An 18,589-nucleotide genomic window follows, 5' to 3' on the forward strand; every position below is an offset into this window, starting at 1 on the left:
CTCAGATTTTTCATTTTATTATCGTTCTCAACCCCCGAGGGAAATAATATTTATAATGATAATAGCGCATAAAATAAAATAAAAAAGATGGCCGTCTTCGAGTTTTATATAATCTTTTATTCTTCGAAGGGACAAAAACTCGAGAGAAGGTTGATTTCTTTAGAATTAATTGAAGGGGCTGGCTACGGCCGGAAACCTGTGCAATATAGGATGGGTAAGTAATAAGAAGTCTTGTGTTAATTTTAGGTTTGATTTCCTAATTTTTTTTATAAAAAAATTCATTCGTTTTCATTCGATTTTTTTTTTATTAATTTTATAATTCATTTGGATTTTAGGAAAAATAATAATTTTTATTTCAATTTTATATAATCAGGTTAGACGGGCCGAATGACGGACCTAAACGTCGAGCCGTAGATGCACCACCTCCCTCTTCCGTCAACCAGAAATCCAATGGGCTTTGTGTTGGGCCTTTATGGAGAAAAGGCTCAAATCTGAAAACAAGTGGGACCCAGTGATCGGATTTTCTCACGTTTGCACTTTGTTGAGTTGAGAAGCGACAGGAGAAAGTGGAGAACACACTGAAGAAGAATGACGAAGAAAAAACTGTCCCAAAACAGATAAAAAGCATCGGGTTATTACACATAAAAGTTATGTAATATGTTTGTAATCGGGGATTACAATTTCGACTTCAATGGAGGATCGGAGCAGAGGCTTCCTCGGAGAGGATGGATTCGTGATCTACGTTTACATTTTGCTCTACATAGCGGTCAAATCTTCCTTAACAAGGTTTAATTTCATTTTTCTCTTCTTCTTCCTGGATCTGTAATTCGTACTGCGATTTCGTATGCCGATCGCTAGCTTTCGTAAGCTTATCGCTGCCGGTAATGTGGACCACAGATTGAAGAGTTTATGTCACGGCTTTTGTTTTTGGTCAAGGTAAAAATGATTTTCGAGAGCTGGATACCAGCTCTTTGATTCTGTTCGTGGCTGTTTGTGTTTTTGCTTGATTTCCGGGAATTTGGCTAGCAGATTTGAGAATTCACGAGTACCTTCGAGAATTCAGCATTTGATATATTGACGAGATAGGTGAAATATCATTGATATAGATTTGTATGGACTGAAAGGTGCCGCATTTGTTGTCTGAACCCGGCACTGGAGAGTTCAGGTTAGGCTCATCGGCGCATAGTTTTGGTATAATAGTAGTACGGTAGACCACACACTGCGAAAACTCGTATCTCGTCTCATTGGTGAGATCAATTATGTCTAATGGACTTCCCTCTAGTTGAAGAGTGGCCCCTTGGCATTAATGTTTTCTGTATCAGAGGTTCACTGTCTTTGTGCTCTGAAAATGCTTGTTTTTGGTGAAAGCCGAGTTTAATTTCCTACTTTGAGGATTGTTGGATCATTTCGGTTTCCTGTCTTTTTCTCGGTTTGTAGCTAATTACATTTTGCTTTCCACAACTGATGTTCTCATTTCTGTCATGCTCAACTGCAGCGGGTTTTGTCATCGAAGGAAATAAAGTTCCCTTATCTGCTTGGCTTGACTTTAATCCATACGGAATTTTCCCGGTCTTGTGCTTTCTTGTCTCCAAGTCTTCAAGGTAATAAGTTGGCTACGACCTTCCTTTCTAATTGCCTGTAAATAATCATGTGTAGATTTTTGCTTCTGCTCTCTCCTTTTCTTTATCTTCTTCCTCTCGAAGATCTTGAAGGTCGAGGAAGGAATTGCAGTAGAAATGTAAAGAAGAAAGAAACTTTAAGCAATTTGATTGTGGGGTTGAAAGTATCTTTGACCAAAAGTTAATATCCGTTCGTCTTTGTATTACTGATTTCTTTTTTTGTGTTGTAATTCACTTTATGTACTATGGAAATGTTACATCAGTTATTCTTATAGTTGCAATGTTTGTGATGACTCTCTGGTTGGAAAACACTGCCTATGTGTACATATCTGTTGCATGTGCTCAAATTCTGAAGGCCGTCAGTAAGTTCTAACTGTTCTTGCTCTGCATTTAAAGTCCATTCTCTCCTTCTCAATGATATGTTTTGAACTGATCCGTGCCTATTAACATCTTAAATCATATTGTCATTGCCTGTTGCAGTGTTTATTCTTGGAGTAGCTGTGGGAGTTGAACTGTTGATGTAATGAGCTGCAGGATGCTTTTGAAAGTTTCTGTAATATGTTTCGATGTCCTAGTAGCCTCTTATGGGGAAAGCAACATCAGTTGGATTTGAGTGGTTTACCATCGGAGAAACCCGTGAGGCTAATCTTCATGTAAATTTTCGTAAAGAGGAAGGGCTTCAAACTGGATACAATATCTCTCATGTTCTACGTGAGCCCCTGCAGGTGCGCGATATCATTTTCTTTTTATACGCCCAATATTTACTGTCTTTGTGCACAAGCCCCTGCTTTGAGAAAACAAAGATGGAAGCCAGTGGCATGTGGAACTTTCGACCTCTAGTGCTGAATCTTAATTCTTTTTCTATATTATTCGCTCTCAACTTGTAGGTTTTCCTTGTCATCTCTCATACGACTGCTCTCGCTATCCCGGTTGCCAGTCTCATCAAGAATTATGTCAGCTCTTCTGTTTGCTGACACAATACATGATCATCACCTCTTTTCGGCTACAGCATTGGTAAGTTGCCCTCAACTTTCGAAAGATTGTCTTCCATTCCAGTTACAAACGCGAAGGCCAACTGTAATAACTATCACGAAATCGTCTCGGCTATTAGACAAATCAAAATGGGAAATGCGTGGAATAACGACCCGTCTAAGTAAAAATTGCTTCCTTTATTGTGCGTTCTTCACCGGCAGCAATCACCGAAGAAGGAAAACTCCAGAGGAAGGTGGATCCACACGGTTGGTTTCAGTCTCTCGGCAACAACAGCTACAGATAATGTCGGAGATTCGAGCAGCATATGAAACTGAAACATCCTACCGAGGTAAATGAGTATTTGCTTGTTTCGCTTTGGAAGTTGTATCTGTCAAATTTTACTCTCAGAACAACGTTTCTTTAGATGATAACATGGAGGGTTATTTTATTTACAAATTACTATCCGTAATTTACATTAGTTTCTCATGAATTTTTATCTATCCAGGAAAATTCTTCTCTGCCTGAGCATTTGTTCTCGTCTTTTTAGTTACACGTTATAGAAAATTAGAAATCTCTCTTTTGTAAATATTTTATTTATTAGATAAACCGAATAATGCGATGATTTCAAAACGACTCGAGTCCAAGATGGACCTAGGAATGTACATAAAGGCCCAATACTTATGGGCCCATCGGCCCAACTGTGGATAGTTTTTGTGCTTTAATATTATCTGAAAAAAAAAGAATAATAAAAAAAAAAAGAGAGAAGGGAAGAACGCGAAAAATAAAACGAAACCTCGCGAGGGATTGTGGGATTTGTTGCAGGCGGGTAGTCACCACCGATCGATCTCTCAAAGATCTTCCCCGAATCAGTGAATTATCGCCGAGAAATTTCCATAACCACGATGATGGAATAGGATCTCGAAGCGCGTGGAAGCGGGAAGCGGGAAGGTGCGGTGGTCGGCGGAGGCGGAGAGAGATGCGATCGCAGCGGGTGGAGACGCCGTGGCGGCGAGCGAGGGATGAGCGGTTGCTGTTGCGGTTGCGGCGGAGGTGGGAGTTTTGATGGGATTCAAACTGCAGATGAGCTGGATGCCGAGTCTACTGAGTCAGAAGCGTAAGAACGGTCCGCCTCTAGGGTTGCGGAACCTCGGCAATACCTGTTACCTCAACAGCGTCCTCCAGTGCCTCACCTACACTCCTCCTCTCGCCAATTTCTGCCTCTCTCACCAACACTCTTCTCTCTGTACGTCTCTCTCTCTCTCTCTCTCTCTCTCGCTCGCCTTAGATTATTGGTATTGGGAAAGTGATTTCTATTACATCTACGAGCATAATCGCTGTTTTTTTGTCTCGTTTTAGTCATGTGCGTCACTTTCAGATCAAATTAGGGTTGTCCTTTTTATTCTGATTTAAACTTATGCTTGGTGTGTCACTGCTTGATTTGTAGTTTGTTTGCTGACACTGATGATAAGGTAATTAGAAGAGTTTGTAAGTTTCGTCTCTGAGTTGATGTTATTAGTTATTTCCTCTTTTTGATGTATTGCTCTGGAAATTTACGCGTTGGAGGTCATTTCTATTGGTACTGTACCGGTTGTTATTTCTTCGTAATTTGCATTTTTTATGCATGGCTTCTTGGTGATGTATTTCCTGTCTGGGACTGTTCGAAATGTTTTAACAGGCGACTCGGTTTTGGATGGGGAACGGAAACACGACTGTGCTTTTTGCATACTTGAGAAAAGAATAGCAAGGTCTCTCAGTGTGGATCTCACACTGGATGCACCTAACAAGTTTCTTAACTGCCTAAAAGTTTTTGCCGAGCATTTTAAGTTTGGGCGTCAAGAAGATGCCCATGAGTTCTTGCGGTATGTGATTGATGCATGCCACAATACTTGTCTCCGCCTGAAGAAGTTGCGACGGAAGGGTACTGAGCCCTTCAATGGCAACACTGTAGTTAAGGAGATGTTTGGCGGTGCTTTGCAGAGCCAGGTGAAGTGTTTGTCATGCGGTGCGGAGTCAAATAAAGCAGATGAGATTATGGATATCAGTCTTGAAATTTTACAGAGTAATTCACTTAAGGAATCATTGCAAAAGTTCTTTCAGCCGGAGATTTTAGATGGCAACAATAAGTATAGATGTGAGAGGTGAGTAATTTGACTTTTCTTGGTTTCTCCCCTTACTTTCTTTTGTCTCTGTTGTTTTTTTTTCCTGAACACATCTTTTATACTTGTTTAGCTGCAAGAAATTGGTGGTGGCTAGAAAACAAATGTCAGTACTCCAAGCGCCTAATATCCTTGTTATCCAGTTGAAGGTGAGAACCATGTTGCTTTTTTTTTCCAATACAGGTGTTAACTTTGTCAACCTAGAGATGCTATTCGGTTTAGGGATATTTATTGATTTATTTTGCAGCGGTTTGAGGGCATATTTGGTGGGAAGATTGATAAGGCCATTGCATTTGATGAAGTTCTGCTTCTCTCAAGCTTCATGAATAAAACAAGCAAGGTACTTGATTCTGACACCTCAAATTAAATTAAGTTTGCTAATCATTTTTTGTTCTTTTATTAGCGTATACTCTTGAGGATTTGTATCTTTATTCATTCTGTGTAACATCTTAGTTCTCAGAAACATATGAGAAAGTTCAGGAATGTAAGGTGCTAAGGGATGAGTCAAGATTTGTGTTTCCTTGTCCGGAATAGTTGTTTAGTATGATTCTTATGTGGAATTTTAATGTGATGTGGTTTAGATCTGTTTGATATGTTCTGGTATAAGACCACCATGTAGTATTGTGGAATGAATTTGTCCGTTGCGTCCAGAATCCAGATCTACATTACATAACCTGTGCAGAATTTGAAAGAATCTGTTGTATATGTTTTTTTATCATTTTAGTAAAATAGTAGGGTGTCTTAGAAAGACCAGTTGAGCTACTATTTTTCATATCATTTGAATAACTCTCCAGTAATTTGACAGGATGATAATACTTCTCAAGCATAAATCTGACATTATATTTTGACAATTTGTTGTTGATTAGATTCTTTTGTTAGATGATGAGACAAGTCAGGCAAGCAGATATTTGACTACGTTGTTTCCAGTCTTTTTGTCTGAATAATTGCGCAGAACATGTCCAATTGATTCTTTCAAAACCCTTTGCATGAATTCTAGCCAAATCCTTGATGCATACATTTTTCTTGTTGAATGTAATTTTTGCCGGCTTGGATATATGTGGCATTCTTATGACCTACTTTACCGAAGTGCCTGCTGGCGCTGATGTAGTGTACTATCTACGCATCGCCTTTTCTTATTTGTTTTTTCATGTTGGAAATGCAGGATCCTCAACCGGAATACAGGCTTTTTGGGACAATTGTGCATTCAGGATTCTCACCAGAATCTGGACACTATTACGCATACATTAAGGTTTGTTTCTGCCCTGTTTAGACAATACCAAACTTGTCAACTGTTTTCTGATGTTTCTATCTGCCATGTGTAGGATGCCTTGGGTCGATGGTATTGCTGCAATGATTCGCTTGTGTCACTCTCCAACTTGCAGGAGGTGTTGTTAGAGAAAGCTTATATTCTTTTCTTCTGTCGTTCCAACCAAAGGCCAGCGTCTGCTAGAAATTTGGTATCATCTAATGGGGTTACATCTCATGGAAGTAATGGCTGTGAGACATCAAAGCCCCTGAAACATGTTGGATCCTTTAAAGATGGTAACAAGAAACCACGAGATGAACAACAATCCTTCCAAAAGGATAACCCAGCTACTTCTAAAGTTGAAAAGGCTCCTTTAAGACCACATGCAAAGGTCAACTTTTCTGTCAACCTTGGTGCTAAAAGGGTCTCTCCGGCTGTGAATGGTAGACTTGCTATCCAGATAGATCAAGCTGTAGTTGCTAAGGGGGTCGGGAAAGAGGATATAGATTTGTATGGACTGAAAGGTGCCGCATTTGTTGTCTGAACCCGGCACTGGAGAGTTCAGGTTAGGCTCATCGGCGCATAGTTTTGGTATAATAGTAGTACGGTAGACCACACACTGCGAAAACTCGTATCTCGTCTCATTGGTGAGATCAATTATGTCTAATGGACTTCCCTCTAGTTGAAGAGTGGCCCCTTGGCATTAATGTTTTCTGTATCAGAGGTTCACTGTCTTTGTGCTCTGAAAATGCTTGTTTTTGGTGAAAGCCGAGTTTAATTTCCTACTTTGAGGATTGTTGGATCATTTCGGTTTCCTGTCTTTTTCTCGGTTTGTAGCTAATTACATTTTGCTTTCCACAACTGATGTTCTCATTTCTGTCATGCTCAACTGCAGCGGGTTTTGTCATCGAAGGAAATAAAGTTCCCTTATCTGCTTGGCTTGACGTCTGGCCAGGATAAAATGGTTGATGCTGAAAACGATGGATTGAGAACCAGAGAAAACGGTAATGCACAGGGTATTAAGGATAATCATATAGTTAAACTGCATTCCCACGAGAACAATGGTTCAAGCAATGGGATTGGTCTCCATAAAGTTAAATTGCATCAGTCCGAGAATAACAGATTGAGCAATGGGGCTGATCACCATGTAGAAGCTGAGAACGGCAGTGTCAGTATCCAGCCCAAAACATTGGGTTCCAGGAGGAAAACAGTTGAAGACTCATGCGTGTTACTTAGAAAAGATGACTTATCACGTGACGAAGTCGAAGCATTAAAAGAGAGGTAATCCCATCTTGTCTTTGCTATTATTCCAAGTACCTTCGGACGTAACTATTCTAAGACTAATTACATTTCCACTCCGCCATCTTGTAACACATTAGGCCGTTCATGATGGAATTGAGAGCCTTGAAATTATTTTGTAAGGTATATTTTATCATGTAGCTGAGTCACAAAGACGTATTTCTAGGTAGCTTTTGTTGCACAAACTGGGCATGTGGGTTTTCAAGTATGCGAGAATTTTTTATTTATATAAAACGACTTTGTTATTTTAGCAAAATGGGGCTAATGTCTTGTTATCTGGTCTGATATGTATGTGTGTATCAGCCTCAAGAAAGATGCGGCTGCATATTTAAGGTCATGTGGATGGTATGATAAAGTAAACGCTTCCATGCGCGGGAAGAAGAGGTTGTGTACAGAAGAAACAGGAGGTGGTCCAGATGATGGTGAATTGAAGTGAGTTCGAATACCCTTTTTTCCCATCGGTTTTCTTGCGACGCAGAAGTTTTGAATGGAAACATTTGCAATCCATTTTATTTGGCCCTTCGGCATAAATTTGTCAGATTCTGGTATATGATACACACACGCACACAGGCGTCATTGGTTTCTGTCATTGGTTGTGTAGGAAGAGGCTGATTGCGGATGCGAAATCGACTTATAACTCACAAATTCCGGAGTCACTGAAAGCCGAGCTGGTAAAACGTCTGATGGCCTTTAGCCATGAGAGAGACACTTGGGGTGGTGCTTGACGACGTGTCCTGTCCTGGTACGTGCATTAAGTCTTGGGTTTTCTCTTACAAATTTATTACACTACAAAACAAAGGATGTTTATTGCCTAGTGAAATCTTTTGGTTTTACTAAAAATCTGTATGGGTTTTCCGCAGCAGTCGTAAGTCATATGACAGCAAGCAAGCAGAAGCTAAGGGGTGTGTATACATTGTGGTCACTCGTACCAGAATGTCCCATTCCACTGTAGCAGAGCACTGCTTAATAATAGCGTCTTCGGAGGGTGGAGGGGGTTGAGCGAGTGAGCGTTACAAAATTTTGGCGGCGAGCGTGAAAGGGTAAATGCATTGATCAATGGCAACAGGACACACAGGATATTCTCTACCTCTGTTGTGTGTATTTGCCTTCGAATTAATTGTTTTTTTGTCGTTACATAGGCGCCGGAGCCTTATTAATTTTTCAAGGATGCAGCATCACATAAATTTCCTTTTTACAAAGAAATTATATTGTGTGTGAGAATTATTTCACTCTTCTTTAACTGGGTCCTTTAATGTTCTCCTTTTTTGTGTTTTGGGGAACCCATTGTGATTATCAGATCGATCATGATGCCTTTCCGAGTGAAGATGGGTACTTACAATCACCTCTCGATTCATGGATCTATGAGTTCAATAATTGAATCGAAATATCACCGACAATGTTTTGTAATGTAGGAGTGTGCATAGGGAATCGGAGATTAAAAACCATAATAATGTTTTAGTCTGTTTCCAGTTGCAAAATCCCAAACGACATGCAACTTTTTATTGGCAAAGCATCAACGGTCGGAAGAAAAGAAAGACTCGTCAACAATGAGCAAGAAAACAAAATAAAATTTCAAAAATCCATCTCTCTCAAGTCTCAACATTCGAAGAAAAGTGAGCTGTGGGTCTTAGCGTAAAGGCCGAGAGACCAGGAGGCACCACCAGGACAGGACGAAGAGAGGCGTTCAGAGGCGGCGGCTCCTCCTAAGAACCCGATATCCTCCTCGGAGATTGTGGCCAGAATCTTCTTGAATGGCCTCCGAGAAGCCTCCGCCATGAATTTCGCCGGAGCCACCTCCGTTATGATCCCGTCCGCCCTAAATTTCTCCATTTGTGTCATCCTGATTTCAGCTGGAGGGACTATAAACTGTTGTCGTCGAGCGTGGACCGGTGGAGAGAGAGAAAGTATTACAATGAGTTGTGGGCGTTATGGGTGCGTGTATTTATAGGAGGAGGATGAGCCAAAGTTTTGGACTTTGTCGAGTGACTCGGTGCAAACCAATCTTTCATATCTGTTTCGCTTTGATTGGATTTATTGTATAAATATTTGTTTTTAAAATTGATTAATAAACGGATTCATTAAAAAGAAAATTTGCTCAACTCTTCTCTCCTTTTTTTTAATGTCTATCCAGAATTCACTAATTAATTCTTTTTTCTAAATAAATGTTATGAACCAAGATCCATATTAATTTTGGAATTGGAGTTTAAATATGTGATTTAGAATATACGCATCTTCCCAAATTTCATATTCGACATCGGAAGATGATTTGCACCACTATCTAAATTAAGAGTAATTAATTGGTTCTTCTTTACCGTAAAGGCAGATTAATACTAATCAATATAGATTACCTGACATATACACATGTAAATTGTTTCATATATCTTTGGCGATGTATTAACCAAACCTATAACGTGCCTAATTAATTTCACCCTAATTGGTTCTAAAGGACGAACGTACGTAGACATGCACATGCAACAGTACGTATGAGACGTACATTGATTTTACTTGACCTAATGATAGGTGAGACGTTGCTCTCAATGGGTACGGTGGCCATGGATGTGTCTCAGCTCTCTTCTTTCATTTATGATTCAATACAAGTTAGGCCACAGCAAAGTATCTCTCTCTCCCCCGTGGAATTCAAATATCTTCCATTTTTATTGTTGTTTTGTTTATATTATTCACATAACCACAGTGGACATATATTTTCAATTTCAAACCAAAGAATAATTAATATACAATTATTTTATACCATAACACAAGTGAAGAAAAAACAATCTCCAATTCATGATAAATTTAAAAGAAACACAATGGCTGCATCAAGACAATTAATGTATAAAAGACATCATGAGTTGGCATTCCATTAGATTTTGTCAAACTTTTAGCATGAACTCCTTGAAGTTGACCCTTAAAAAATAAAAACAGTGTCTCCAAACTTCAACCAAAAGGCAAAACCATCCCGATTAAAACGATAAAATTTCAAAAAAATATCTGAATTTTTTTAATTTTAACAAAAGAAAATCTAAACTTTGTTTTTATTAAATAATTTTTCAATCAGAAATAAATTTAAACTTTATAATCTTTATCATTTTTAGACATGAATGATGATGTGATGTATCGACATCCTATGTGGTAAATCAGTATTTTAATCATATTTGACATGTTATCATTCATATATTACGATATCGGAACATCCCATCAGTAATAAGTTTAAAAATAATAAAGATTAAAAGTCTGGGTTCATTTTTTTTTATGAAAAATGAAGTTGAAATTTTATTTGATAAAAAACAAAATTCAAGTTTTATTTATAAAAATGGAGAAATTGAGATATTTTTTTGGGATTTTCCCTAAAATAAAACTATTATTTCATTTTCGTTCTATTTAATTGCTTCCTAACCACGAGGTTCGTTTATATCTGCGCCTTCAAAATTCAAACACGTCTCAATTTTTTGTACAAGCAAAAATTATTTTAAAATAATTTTGTGGTTTTCCATATGTGGACCATAACTTGTAAAGACAGAGAAAAATCCTCTATTGTATGCGTACGCACGCTTCAATTGGGTTTTTTATAAGACGAAGTATACAATAAAAAGCAAAAATAAATATAATTGTGTAAAAAAACAGAAAATCACGTTGGGGTCTTCAAAATTGGACCCATAAATAAAGCATTCAAGCAGTTGTGTACTTTGAGATTGTACTGTCTCTATCCAAAGAGAGAAGAGGCGGTGGAAAAGTGTCGGCTCCGACACGGCGTCTCCGCCGTCACGAGGGGACCCTTTTCAGCTCTTAGCTTGCTTTCGAAAAGCCATGTTTTGGAACTTTCCCTCAATAACCCATCCAACCCAAATAATGCAAAATCGAATCTAATATAAAAACCGAATAAATATAACTCATTTTAAAATTAAAAATCGAAATCGAATCCAATATAAAAATACAAGAATCGAATTCGAACCAAATCTCACATCTCAAACGATTTGTTATGATTTTTTTAAAAAAAATCGAAAATCTAAATCTAAAAATACCCAAATTTTTGACGCAACACTGATTTTAATTTTTATTTACCCAAAAAATATACCTAAGCCGAAACGGAACCAGAACCGAAAATTGTGGTTTTAGAATTGAGTGACGTCATCTCCGTCCTCGGAGCCTCTTTTTCACCGAGAGGGTTAAGTGATGTAAGCTTCAACCTTGCAGACGTCATCACCCTCTTTCTCATTTGGAAGGTTCTCTTACAGAGTTCCAGCAATTTCGAAAATCCAAATGAGAAGAGAAGCGTTTTCGTCTCCGCCACTAGTGCTGGCCAATTCGGATTTTAGTTCGTACTCGTTTCGGTTATATTTAGGTTCGGTTATTTTGTTTATAAAAAAACTATAACCATTCAGTTTTTATATAAATTTCGGTTCGATTCGGTTCGGGTTCGGTTCGATTTCGTTAAAAAGTTTATTTTTTCAATGAAATTGTCGGTTTTTCGGATATTTTTCTATTCGGTTCGTTTCGGTTCGGTTTTGATTTTTTTCGGGTTTAAAAAAATCATAACCGTTCGGTTTTGATATCAGATTCAGTTCGAATACGGTTGTCCCTTATTCGGTTCAGTTTGACTCGATTTTTCGGTTAATAACCGAAATAGGAACCATTATCCGCCACTTCCACCGTTCCACGTTAATGTCTCTGCGCATATATATATATATATATATGACTCGAAGGTCTTGGACTTCAGGGCGAAGACTCTCTTGAAACGGGCCTGAAATGTGGATAAAGCCCATTTAAGATATTAAGCTTATATGGCGCCCAATTAATTGGATAAAGCCCATTTATTTTTATATAATTTTTTGGTTGGACTCTGTATCTGTTTGTGTGTTTTTTTTTTCAACAAAACAAAAAATCATTTTCTGAATTTTTTTATTTTCATAATCGGTTAAAATTCGTTTTAGGTTATTTTAATTTAATTTTTTATAAAACATAATATCCAATCGATTTTTGATTGATTTTAATTCTAACACAGTATGTGTCATTTGATTTTAATTTTTATACGGTTGTGTTGTTCTTGTACAGCCAGCCAGTCTTTCTTTCATTTCATTCGCTTTGGTCACCCAAATAAAATACGAATACATGATATTTTTCTGTAGTAAAAATATATAAAGTTGCAAATCGATTTTTTCCTCTTAAAAATGTACTTAATTTAAGCAACGGAATCGAAAACGCATTATAGAAAAAATAAGATTTATTTATGTTCCTAATTAACGTTTATTTATTCAAATTGAAGTTGGTGGGTCACAATGTAATACTAACCGAGAACAACTGTATTAATACTTTGAGGGAAAGCGGCTGTTAAATATTCTATTTTTATTAATTGCAATTATAGAAATAGATAATAATTGAAACAAAATGTGGGTATTGTTCCATGTATTTGAACCCATATGGTATGTTTATATAGTAGAGTTGTGTGTGGGGGCTCCCAATATAATGATTAGGAGTTTCTTGTTCGTGTTTCATTTCGATAAACTTTTATATATAACATGATTATGTCAAAATTATTGAAAATGCTTTGGACCGACCCCACGAAATGTTGGGTTTCGCCATTTAATAAAAGCATTCCCTTATGGTAATTGGTCTCGCGCCCTTTGGTTTTCATCGTGGAAGCATGATTATCGAGAAAATGATATGAATTTATTCAAATCATATCATTAATATTGTAATTATATGCATATATATGCTCATGATTTGTATGTATGTATGTATGTATGTATGTATGTATGTATGTATGTATGTATGTATGTATGTATGTATGTATGTATGTATGTATGTATGTATGTATGTATGTATGTATGTATGTATGTATGTATGTATGTATGTATGTATGTGAACGAAGCGTAGTGGTAACCCACGTGGTTAATTAATCAAAGCCCTCGCTAATTTAATTGTAAGATGCCTTTTAATGAGATTGTGATTATTATGCTTAATTAACGGTTAACACATTAATTAGGGGAAGATCCTTCATGTTTTTCCCCCGAGATCTTGTGATTATAATTTCTGTCACATGACTTTGCAAATTGCCATAATTGTATTCCCCAACTTTAACTTGACATATAGGATGGATATTTAGGGTTTTGTTATTTTTTTTTTTTTATATTTTACTTGAATTTGATTTAGAAAAACTATATTCAATTTACAAATTTTAAATATAATGATGTATTGTTAAATTCAAATTGATAAAAGTGGAACCCAAATTAGACAGTAGCATGCAGTTACACGTGCCACCATCATCACGAGCAGGCCACAAGCTTACAATTATGATGTCTTCAATAATTAACTAAACAAATAATGGCATCATTAAATTCATAAAAAAAATAAAATCTTATAAAAACTTTCGTTTATAAATCTTACACGATTAAATAAAATATAACACGACGATTACTAAACATATTTATATAGGTAATATAAGAATCGATATATTGAATTGAAGTTTATATATTAGTTCCATATAAATTAACGATATTATTTGATGAGATTTCTGTATTAGAATTAATTTCAAGCAAAGAGCTGATATTAAAAGTAAGCGACACAAACGGATCCCATGTGCACCACGTGGCAGACAATGATGACTCTTCACGAAGATGGGTCCCACAGATATTGACCGTTCGCGCGGTTTCACCGTCCGAAAGTTTAAGAATATCTTGAGTATTTTTTTTAGAACTCGATTTGATTTTCAAATATATTTACAAGTTTTACATATTTCAAATTCAGATATCCAAAATTTATTAAATGTGTAAATTTGAGGGAATTTATTTCATCACTAAACTATTAAGCAACATGGACTAATCAAAATGATAAAAAAACATAAACAACTACTATGAATATAGATATAAGGGGAGGTCCTCCACCCTAATGGTTAGTGACAACTCCCCTCTACCAAGAGGTTATGGGTTCGAAACCATGTATGGAAACTCGTCTTGAGCCGGTCAGTTTTACGAGGCTGATTTATCTGTTCTGCATGGTTTGCCGGCTACTGCATAGGACAGTGGATTTTCTCAGGTCCGCACTTTTATTGCTACATTTCTTCTTCTTATTGTTATATTACAATGAAAATGAAATACATATTTATAGGAAAATTAAGAAACGGAGTAAAAAGAAAATATAGATACAATGGAAATAAATCAGATACACAATATTCGACATAATGATATTGTATCCATTATTATTCTCCATCATATCTTAAATCTTATTTTACTTCCATCACATTCATTTTTCCATTTTAACATTCTCCCTAAAGATTGACTTTGAAAGAATGAAAAAGTCAATCTTGAATTGATAATGTTATAAATCGTCCATACATTTTCATTATCTCTGGAAAAATTCATAAACACCAAATTTTGTTCTTTTAGAAAACATTAACCATTTTCAAATCACTTCGCTTGACTTTAAATTTTTAGCTTTAACTCTTTTTGTCATAGCATCTTGCTTGATCTTAGAGTTTTTAGCTTTGACTTTTGTTTGTCATAGCACATCGTTTGAATTTGGATTTTTACTCGCCTTTGAATGATTTGGATATATGAACATCCAAAACATAAATGAAAGAAGAGATTAGAAAATTAAAAAAAAAAAGAAACATATAGTTCAGATCGCAACCCTGCTCTGATACCATGTAGAAAAATAAAATGCGGAAATTAAATTAGAAAAAAAGAACAAAATATAAAAGAACGGAAACACTTTTCTTGCTACATCTCTTTTTCTTATTGTTATATTACAATGAAAATGAAATACATATTTATAGGAAAATTAAGAAACAGAATAAAAAGGAAATATAGATACAATGGAAACAAATCAGATACACAATATTCGACATAATGATATTGTATCCATTATTATTCTCCATCATATCTCAAATCTTATTCTACTTCCATCACATATTCATTTTTCCATTTTAACAGTCCTGATGTCGTTCTCGTCCGGTCTATGGATTGAGAGGCATTACGGTGTCCGGTGTCCGACCCGAATAGTTGTAGGATAGAATTTCCCATCATAACAACAAATAAAATAAAATATAGATACACACATATGTATAACCAAGTTAATAAATGAGTGTACACGATAAGATAAATCTTACACATATTCACTTATGTAAGTTACAGCCGACAAGCTGTCATTGTCTCATCAATGTTTTCTCACTTAGTTTCATCTGTACCATTATTATTATTATTATTATTATTATTATTATTATTATTGTTATTATTATTATGATTATTATTAAACTTAATAAATAATTCAAATGTTTAGTTTTGAGTTACCTCTGGATCCACGGTTGACGCAGCATCCCATGCATGGAAGACGCGTATTTACTCTTGCTTTTTTATTTGATTACAATCACAATGTTTTAATCAATTACTGATAATTGAGGATTAATTACCATTTATTGGATACTCAATATTTTTAATTAAGTTTAAAAAGTGCCATTTCGCAATATACATTAAAGCCTAACTAAATTAAGTTACATTTAAAAAAAATAAGTTTTTAATAATAGTGGAACATATGATGTACTCGAGTTAGATTCGAAATTCGATATCCAAACCGTTAACGGTTTATTCAAGTTCCAAATATTTACAGATATCCTAAATCTTAATTAATATCCACTGATTTTCTGTACATCCGTTACCAGATTCCCTTAAATTCAAATCCGAAAATGAAATATTTTTTATATCGCCGAATCCGAACTTATCCAAGCACAAATATTTGACCGCCTAACGGAAATGCAATAATTTTTTTATGAGCCATAATTGTAACTTTCTCGTCAGTCGTCACCGATCCCAACAAAAAAAACTTGTTGATAAATAAAAACTAGAATCTTAATTAATTAATTAATTTTTTTATACCACGACGTAGTTTCTGTATAGGATTCCTTCTTTTGTTTAGGACCTATAATTAATGTCAAATAAATACATAATTGATAATTTGATAGTATTATTTAAAAACTGTTGGCCGTTAAAGAAAAAGACAACCATGTGCCTGCACAGGAAAAAAAAATGATAACCCTGTAATTAATTAATCTTAAACTTGATTAATTAACCTAACCAAATGACCCATTGGAGTCAAACCCACCACATTTCCTTGTCTCTTCCCCACTTCCCTCAGTCAACCCCAAGCCCAAACATCGCCTTTCTTAATCAACCATTACTTATTTAACCATTGATTAATTAATTAATTAATCGTCCTTTTCCACATATTCTCCGATATAAATAGCTCATAATCAACCCTTAAATCCGGGAAAAAACATAACTTCATCGGAGAAAAAGAAAGTTTTCATAAACACGAACATGGAAGAAGACGCTTATTTTCCCGACACCGACCTCGATCTGAGCTTCACATCCACAACCACCGACCGTACATTCGCCTCCTTGAGCGCCCGTTCGAGCCTCACTCTCAGCTTCAACGAGAGGCTATCCACTGCATCCGCCCCCACCACAACCGTCACCGCCTCCGCCGTCGGCCTCAATCACCGGAAATGCGACCCACATTGGACCGCCGTGAGAGCCGCCACCGTACTCTCCTCCGATGGCCGTCTCCACCTCCGGCACCTGAAGCTTGTCAGCCAACTGGGCGCCGGAAACCTCGGACGTGTCTTCCTCTGTCACCTCCGTGACTGTCCGAACTCGACCAGCTTCGCCTTGAAAGTCATCGACCGTGATTCCCTTACGGCGAAGAAGCTCGGTCACGTTCAGACAGAAGCCGAGATCCTTTCCGGCCTCGACCACCCTTTCCTCCCTACGCTCTACGCCCGCATCGATGCCTCTCACTACACGTGTCTCTTAATTGACTACTGTCCCAATGGCGATCTCCATTCCTTGCTCCGCAAGCAACCCGGTAACCGGTTACCGGTTCATCCTGTTCGGTTCTTCGCCGCCGAGGTCCTCGTCGCGCTCGAGTACCTCCACGCGCTTGGAATCGTTTACAGGGATTTGAAACCGGAGAACGTCTTGCTCCGAGAAGACGGGCACATCATGTTGTCGGATTTCGACCTGTGTTTCAAAGCCGATGTAGTCCCCACCTTCCGAACACGACGGATCCGGAGAACTACGTCGTGTCGGAGGAGACGAAGTGGTTGTCTATGTTCTGGGAGATACGTAACAGAGGAGAGGGAGGAGTTCGTATCGGATTTCACGGCAGAGCCGGTGACGGCGTTTTCAAGATCCTGCGTCGGAACCCACGAGTATCTTGCGCCGGAGCTCGTCTCCGGAAACGGCCATGGAAGCGGGGTCGATTGGTGGGCCTTCGGGATCTTCCTGTACGAGCTGTTATACGGAACGACGCCGTTCAAGGGCGGGTGCAAAGAATACACCCTGCGCAACATAGCATCTCCGGCAAAGAACGTGGTTTTCCCGGCGACGGAGGAGGCGGGGATGGAGGAGGCGATGGACTTGATACAGAAGTTGCTGGTGAAGGACCCGAGGGAGAGGTTAGGGTGCGCGAGGGGTGCACAGGATATTAAACGGCACCCGTTCTTCGAAGGGATCAAGTGGCCATTGATCAGGAACTACAAGGCTCCGGAAGTTCGGGGGCTGATGAAGAAGACGACGGCGATGTCACATGCGGGTCACGTGACTGCCGTGTCCCCACGGCGAAGGAAGATTTGGTTGTGGAGCGTTATGTCGCATTTACTGCGCAGTAAAAATTCTAGTAGGAGCGGTAAAAGTCACAGCACTAGTAATTACTATCATCACAGTGTGAGTAAATGCTACGCGAATGAAAAGCGCGCGTGAGGTTCTCTCTATCTTTTTTTTTTGGTCGGTTTAATTTTTATTTTGTTGGAAAATTTCACATAAAATTTAGAGATAGAGTGGAAAAGAGAGTGAATACTTGGATTAGTATACAAGTTAGGCTTTTGGACACACATATTCCTGATTTGCTGTATATGAACATTATACAAGAAAATGAATATTACAATTTGTTTTTTTTTTAACCTTTTTTCTCATATGTAAATTGAAATACTGAAGAAAAATATACAAGTTAAGACTAACAAAACATTTCAAAATGAATATCTATATTCTCAAAAAAACAAAATTCAAAATGAAAATACATCAAGTGTAGAACCAAAAAGATCAATATTGGTTATCCTTTTATATCAAACGCTTTAATATTCTAATCGACATATAAATATAGAAATATTTTATATTTTCTATACACATTTTTGCATATGTATGTATTGGCACTATATAATTTATAGGCTGGGAATGATATGGGCAGAATTTTTAAGAATTTTTACGGATTGATGCAGATTTTGAGTTTAATGCAATGTATATATATAGACA

The 18,589-nt window shown here is 37.2% G+C and overlaps 3 protein-coding genes across 5 annotated transcripts; all 3 read left to right on the forward strand.

Annotated features, from left to right (window-relative positions):
• The first annotated feature begins 36 nt into the window (after nt 1-36).
• Nucleotides 37-3,069, forward strand: LOC104815589 (probable sugar phosphate/phosphate translocator At3g14410). Of its 3 annotated transcripts, XR_772102.2 has the most exons (6): nt 37-214; nt 374-786; nt 1,496-1,601; nt 2,100-2,344; nt 2,507-2,633; nt 2,813-3,069. XR_772102.2 is itself a non-coding variant. In XM_010544040.2 (5 exons), the coding sequence occupies exons 2-5, from the start codon at nt 658-660 to the stop codon at nt 1,990-1,992; spliced, it is 372 nt and encodes a 123-aa protein (XP_010542342.1). In that variant the 5' UTR covers nt 37-214; nt 374-657; the 3' UTR covers nt 1,993-2,093. The 3 variants fall into 3 exon arrangements, 1 of the variants encoding a protein (XP_010542342.1); XM_010544040.2 differs by lacking the exons at nt 2,100-2,344; nt 2,507-2,633; nt 2,813-3,069 and adding exons at nt 898-936; nt 1,895-2,093; XR_772103.2 differs by lacking the exons at nt 2,100-2,344; nt 2,507-2,633; nt 2,813-3,069 and adding an exon at nt 1,975-2,093.
• Nucleotides 3,070-3,114: 45 nt separating this feature from the next.
• LOC104816057 (ubiquitin carboxyl-terminal hydrolase 25) lies at nt 3,115-8,616 on the forward strand. The gene is made up of 10 exons (XM_010544726.2): nt 3,115-3,834; nt 4,267-4,729; nt 4,821-4,896; nt 4,995-5,087; nt 5,910-5,996; nt 6,070-6,531; nt 6,889-7,274; nt 7,596-7,724; nt 7,894-8,034; nt 8,153-8,616. The coding sequence occupies exons 1-9, from the start codon at nt 3,654-3,656 to the stop codon at nt 8,015-8,017; spliced, it is 2,001 nt and encodes a 666-aa protein (XP_010543028.1). The 5' UTR covers nt 3,115-3,653; the 3' UTR covers nt 8,018-8,034; nt 8,153-8,616.
• Nucleotides 8,617-16,530: 7,914 nt separating this feature from the next.
• Nucleotides 16,531-18,206, forward strand: LOC104815590 (serine/threonine-protein kinase WAG1-like). Its single transcript, XM_010544042.1, has one exon. It carries the CDS (start codon nt 16,598-16,600, stop codon nt 18,038-18,040), a length of 1,443 nt encoding a protein of 480 aa, XP_010542344.1. The 5' UTR covers nt 16,531-16,597; the 3' UTR covers nt 18,041-18,206.
• The last annotated feature ends 383 nt before the right edge of the window (nt 18,207-18,589 follow it).

The sequence above is a fragment of the Tarenaya hassleriana genome, unplaced genomic scaffold (genome assembly GCF_000463585.1).
Source record: "Tarenaya hassleriana unplaced genomic scaffold, ASM46358v1 Cleome24, whole genome shotgun sequence".
Classification (NCBI taxonomy): Eukaryota; Viridiplantae; Streptophyta; class Magnoliopsida; order Brassicales; family Cleomaceae; genus Tarenaya; species Tarenaya hassleriana.